This window comes from Morone saxatilis, unplaced genomic scaffold, assembly GCF_004916995.1.
Source record: "Morone saxatilis isolate NCDOM2014 unplaced genomic scaffold, NCSU_SB_2.0 Contig14, whole genome shotgun sequence".
NCBI classification, from domain to species: domain Eukaryota; kingdom Metazoa; phylum Chordata; class Actinopteri; family Moronidae; genus Morone; species Morone saxatilis.
The window spans coordinates 22,892,948-22,899,500 of NW_023339696.1; the positions used below are offsets into that span (position 1 = coordinate 22,892,948).

The 6,553-nt window shown below is 40.2% G+C and overlaps 2 protein-coding genes across 2 annotated transcripts in view; one reads left to right on the forward strand and one right to left on the reverse strand.

Annotated features, from left to right (window-relative positions):
• Window positions 1–512: 512 nt before the first annotated feature.
• Window positions 513–4,148, forward strand: LOC118322741 (the record flags this gene model as incomplete). The annotated part of the gene is given in 5 exon segments (XM_035654508.1): window positions 513–568; window positions 1,208–1,392; window positions 1,483–1,653; window positions 2,175–2,367; window positions 3,254–4,148. Coding segments are annotated over 4 exon segments (621 nt in total). The 3' UTR covers window positions 3,367–4,148.
• An 832-nt stretch (window positions 4,149–4,980) lies between these two features.
• LOC118322742 (ADP-ribosylation factor-like protein 6-interacting protein 1) overlaps window positions 4,981–6,553 on the reverse strand; it is a gene marked incomplete in the record, with an annotated part of 2,641 nt that continues 1,068 nt past the window's right edge. The window contains 1 exon segment of the mRNA XM_035654509.1: window positions 4,981–6,072. Coding sequence (XP_035510402.1) covers window positions 5,954–6,072 — 119 coding nt within the window.

Genomic DNA, 6,553 nt, shown 5'->3' on the forward strand with positions numbered 1-6,553 from the left:
ATCTAGTGGAGACTGTGGAGAAGTGCGTGTAAAATGATCTGATGCCTTATTGTTGTTATTTGTCTTTTTTTTTAAAGTAAATATTTAAATTATAAAATAAATAAATAAATAAATACATTTTAAAGTAACAAAAATAATAATAAGAAGAAGAATGTTAAAATGATGCATTATATTACAATATCTAACAACTATATAGAGAAAATAAAATATAATGTACAATATACAAACACACATACAAATAAAAACAGGACAAATGAACATTATAATAAGTATCTGGTACATTTTACTGAAATACAGAACTAATTTTACACTTTTATACTTTAATCTATGATAATGAATTCCTATTTTATAATTTGAACATTTGATTTCTATATAAAATCTTAATGGAGTAGAGTAACATGTTTAATATTATAGAATAATAATAATAAAACAGAAACTGTAGTGTAATCTTTTACAGACGGACTGACAAACACTTTAAAAGTAAACTTGGATTTTAATGTTTCTGTTTGCAGCCTTTTTGTTTTCTCGTCACCATGACGACAAAGTTTCAACAGCAGCAACCTGACAGGTGAGTCTCAACAGAGCCGACCATGAAGCTATCAGCACTGATTTACTTCTCTTTATTCTCTACTTATTTATATCTGTGATTGCTATTGATTTCTTCCTGTAAAGCTTTGATTATAGACTCAATAATCAATAATTATTAATCAATGTCAGTATTTAATGACGGAGTGCGGTTTATTAGAATACGTTGAGATTAAAGACGTCGGTCCACCTTTATGGTTCCTATCAGACTGATACTGTTAATAAAGTCACATGTTTAGTTTTTTTCAGTTTATTGCACAAAAAATCCAATTAGACAAAGTTTGATATGTAAAACTGGATCTGGATAACGATTAATGTAGATTAGAGATCTAGTAAGCTGTCGCATTAACTATAACTTTTCAAAATAAATTAGTATAGCACGTAGCGGCTGTGGTTCAGGAGGTAGAGCGGGTTGTCCACCAATCAGAGGGTTGGTGGTTCGATCCCCGGTGTCCTCGAGCGAGACACTGGACCCCAAACTGCTCCGCATGAAGGTTTATAGTCCCACTAATATAAATGACAACTATATGTCAGAGCAGATTGTTAAGATCTACAATTTAAACACGTTTCTCTGAGATTCAAGCAGGAACTGTTTCTGTGTTTTCTGGTTCATCTGCTGAAGTCCGGACCAGAACCAAAACCCTCTGTTACTGAGGTGTGGAGATGAGCAGTGTGATGGACCAGAGCTCGGCCCGCTCTGGCTGTCGCTGTCAAAGTAAAGCAAAGACCTCCAAACTGAGACATCTGCATCAGAGCACCCTGTTCCTGGGGGACACGGCACCGAGCTACTCCACCACCCACAACCAGGTCGGCACACTGCTCCTAACGGGTTCAGGGGTTCGGTCGAGGACGGTTCTTAGTGGCATCTTCATCATTTTGCCTCTTTGTGTTCGTCAGAGTTATTCTGGAAGGTCGGCCGACGGACGTCCTCTCATCTTCCACCTGAGAGACCCCAGCTTCCCCTCGCAGCACCGGACCCGGCTGGACCTCAGCACCGACACCACACCGCTGCCGTGTGCGCTGCAGTCACACACTGCAGAGGTGCACAGTGCCAAACACATCACACCGGTAAGGTCGCAGCATGATGAACTCCAGATACAACATCAGGACTTTATCACTTCACGCATCACTTTAATGTATTTTTACGGTTTCAGACGGCTTTTGGGTTGTTTAAAGATCCACATTAATGTCCTCTACTGCTTCTACCTCATAAAGAATTCTATGAAGATGCTAATTTTCTTCATTTCTAAAGTCTCCAACTTCTCTTTAAAGTCCATTCTCGATGTTTCGCCACGTTTCTACAGCAGCGTTCAAACCCAAACACTGGCTTTAAAAAGAGCCTTTTGTGTTTTTTGTGGCCACCGTAGTTTCTCCCACACTCTTCACATCCTGTTCTCACTCCTACGTCCTCAAACACAGACGCGAAGGGTGTTCAGTTAGTTGCAATCCTTCTCACTTCTCCTTTAAATTGTATCATTGGATTCTGTTGTTTCTTCACTCATCACAGTTCATTCATTCAGTAAATGAAACAAACTCTCAAACAGACTTTTTGTCCCTCACACCTTTCTGTACCTCCGGTCTTCCTCCAGAGGACCGACCCGAAGGTGGAAAACTGGGCTCGGTATCGCAGCGGCCAGGACGTCAGAGAGGTCACCAACCCGCAGGATCCATCAGAGTACTGGACCACCTACCAAACGGAGCTCAGGGTCCCAGGAAGCGACAGCTCGCCACCGCTGGCCGGCGGCAGACCAACACAGTGGCACCAACACAACATACTGACAGGTAGCCTGAACTCAATCAGAATAATACAGATATTTATGATTATTATTACAACTAATCTATCTTTTTTATTAATACAGGCTAAACAATACAAGACAAAAAACACAACAACAATAATGTAACAAGTAAAAAGAAGAAAAACAAAGAAGGTTATTAGGATCCATTCAGTTATTAAAGTAATTACATAGACAGTGACAGGTTGAGTGTAGTATACACTATAAGTATATAAAGTCTTCACTAGAGATATTTTAACCACTTCATATCATGCTGTTCTAATTTGCAAAGGTTAATGGAAATTATTTTAGATATCGGCTTTGCAGTGTATTTAAAAAACAAACTTGAATTCAGATTTGTTCTTGATTAAATATAAATGCACCAGATAAATATTTGTGACTCGGTTGGTGGGCAGAACACTGAAAACACTGCTGTCACTTTTGATTGTTTTATTTTGAAAGTATTGGCAGGAAGTCCTTGTATAGGTGTAGTGACAGGTGACCTGAGTGTGTATAGACTCATGAGTGTTCACTGTCCTCCAGTGGCCACAGGGAGGAACTGCTGCCTCTCATTAGTGTGTGTGTGTGTGTGTGTGATTAAATGGGTTTTCAGAAAATGGACTTAAAGGAAAAAGTATAAATAATTGGACCAGGATTGACTTCCAAACAGAGTTATTGTAGTTTTGTATTCATCTTTTAGGTTTTCTGTATTTTTATTTCATTTTTAATTTCAGTTCCCTGAATGTTTTTTCACACCTTTACTTTAGATTTTGACTGAGCTCATTTCTGAATGTGAAAACATCCTTCCAGCGTCTCTGCACAGACACTCAAACATCACACTGCAGATATAGATATCATATATGATACAGTATATCTATCACTCGTGTCCTCTGCAGGTGAACCGAGGCCGACGGTTGGCCCGGGGAAGCCCAGCAGACGGTCCAGGGACAAGCTGCTGTGGGCGGCGAGGCGCTGGGAGACGGACTACTCTGCACTCAGACTCTACTGACGCACATCACAACAATCATACTGCAACGCTTCAATATTAATGATCTCTGCTGTCTGGTCTGATGTTTTACTTTGACTGATTCCCCCTCTGCAGATCACAGTGAATATTCAGTGTCAGCTGACGTCTTCTTCTATGAACTGAAGTAAAAACTGGGAACAGGCCTGGAGGGAAACCACAGGGAGTCTCAGTCACATAAGATATGCAGCAAGATATTTTAAGATCAGTCTGAGAGAGGGAAAGACGTATGAAGGAAGAAAAAAAGATCTGTAAGACATTATAATGATAGACTTACTCAAAATAAAGACTTATGTGAAAATATTGAGAAACTTTCTCAGTACTTTGAACTAAAATACTCTCAAAATAACGACTTTGTGATACTAAGTCATTATTTTTATAAAGTTTCTCATTATAATGTCTTACAGAATCCAGAAAAGGGCTTCCATAAATACCAGAGAGACCACAGAGCTGCTTTGTTTGTTCTCACTCTGGAACACAGAGAGAAATTCAATCAATAAGTCTGACAACGTTTCAGGTTTTACTTTGTGTCTGTGTGTTCTGTTTTTTAAGTTTGGTTTCCACTGATGTGTCATTGTTTCTTTTTATATTACATGTTTAGTCTTTTAGCATCCAATGAAGTGGCCTCCCTTTATGTTGTGTTGGATTAGATTGGTGTTTGATTTGATTTTGTATTGATCTACAAACAGTGAACAGTGAACGTACGGTTGAGCGAGGCTGAACTTTGCACAGACATCCAGAACTCGTACGTCACATGACTTGTTTCAGTCCTGAACCAAAAAATGTGAGGATTGTTTGTCCTGTTGAAGTTATTTGAAGGAAATTGCTTCCTTCCTTCAGCTGTTTAAGAGACATTAAAACATTTTATAGTAGAAAACTTCATCATCTCTGGCCCAGATTGCCAAATTTCACTGTTTCCTCCCTTTCTGCCACATTGTTTAGTTTAAAGCTGCAGTTGGTGACTTTTATAGGAATAACTTTCACTATATCCTGACAGAACAGGAGACAATCTGTGAAAACAATCGTGTTATTTGAAGCACGAAGGAGAAGGAGGAGCCAGAGGAAGCTGATGTTTCCACAGATTATCAGTCTCATGTTCTATCAGGATATAGTGAAAGTTAGATTTTTATAAACCTACAGCTGCTTAAAGAGTATCAGGATTTCCACACATGCAATATTATGTGTGTTGCACACTGTTGGACGATGAGCTCTAGTTTCCGTCTCTACCAGCAGCTGAAACCGGTCAGTTCTCAGTTACTGAGCGACGGCACTTCTGATGTTTACTTAATTACTTCTTATTGTGTATCGCCACCTCCTGGTGAGTCCAGCTACCCTAAACACCTGCTTAATGCTCGATTAATCCCCACAGGCGTTCTGCCTCTGATTGGCTAGTGTTTGTTGCCTTTGTAGGCTTGGTTGGTTCGGCTTAAGCATTTAGACGGTTAGAAAACAAATGTCAGAGGCCGAGTATGAGCTGAAAGACCAACTGGAGAAAAGAGTGTGTACATTGTGTGTAGGTTAATCTCCTGTATGTCGCACACTGGACCTTTAAAGCTGAAATACAGCTGCTAAAAACCAAGAAACCACCTCAAAAAAAACTCACTGAAATCAAACTTTTATTCATTTTCTTAAAGTTCTCCAATAAAGACAAATAATGAAATGAGTTGAAAGACAGTGATGAGACCAGAATCGACGAGACTGAGGAGGAAGTGACAGATAAATAACAACAGAGAAAGGAAAAACAACACATCAGACTGAGACAGAGTGAGGGACAGGTCTATTTACACAGCGACCCCCCCACACCAGTAACACACTGTGGGGTTTTACAGAAGAGCTAATAGACCACAGCGTCCAGCTAGCAGCGGTACAGCAGTAGGCTTGTATCTAGACACAGTTTCACTCCTGACGAGCTCCGCTTCAAATCCAGTTCTGTTTTTTCAGCACTATTATTCTTAAATACAACCGAAGCAGAATGAGCAAAAAAAAAAACAAAAAAAAAACACAAATATTCAAAAGGTAGGTACAATTTACATGACCTGTTCTGAAATGACAAACACTGTCCTGAAAACAATAACGTGAGGAATCTATGAGAGGTTAAAATGACGCAGTAAATGCTACACAAACTGCTCAGTAGTCGCTTTGTCTAAGTAGAGGGAATGGCTTAAAAGCATTACTGACATCTTAAAATGAAGCTCACACTCAGACTAAGAAACAAGTAACATTTCGACTTTGTGTGCGTGGCGGGGAGCGTGTGTGTGCGTGCGCGTGCTGCTGAGCGTTTCGGTATCGTGTGTGAACGTGTGACAACATAAACTTCATGTGGCAGCTGCATGCACGGCAGATTAATTCATAAGAGTAACCGAGTGGGGGGTCGAAATGTCGACGGGTGGGGGGGGGTGAAACTTATCCAATGAGTGAAAATAAAATAAGAACGTGGTTTCCTCTGTGGCGGAGACCGAGGAAGCAGGAGGCCAACTTCTAGCTCTCCCCTCTCTTTGAAAACAACTTCCTTCCACCTTCCGTTGTGTCGCGGATCATCTGTCGGGGATTCCCTTCGCCGTCACACTTCCGTCTACTCGTTCTTCTTCTCCTTCTGTTTGAGCAGTTTGTTGATCTCCCTCTTGGCCATGGACGCGTACTTGGAGATGACGCCGTGCTGGTTCAGGCCGGGCAGCAGCAGCAGGAAGTTCACTGCGGAACAAACAGGGCGAGTTTACATGCAGTTCTTTGGTTTGAGTCAGTCGCACATTGGATAAAAGATAATCTGTGACGTGAAACAACCAATAAAAATAACCACAACTTTAACACACAATGAGCGTTTCATACAGACTTTAAGAGTTTCCAAACTGAAATCACAAACTACACTGATTCTGTTCCAACTCTAACATTGTGTAATATCGTCTGAGTATTAAATGAAAGGCTGCTAACTGATGACGGCTGTATACAGTCGATCAATGATTAAATGTGATTGATTCAGTTTGAAAAAAACTGAAAACACCATACAGCAGCCAGTGTTAGTCATTTAGGTAGCGATGCTTCTGATTATCAGTTTAATTATTTTTCTGTTCGTCCTCAGCTGCATTTCTAACATGAGGTCAACGTGCTGCTGTCGGCTGAAGAGTTAAACTAAACACGAGTATTTCCAATAATAAGTACAGTTATATACACATAT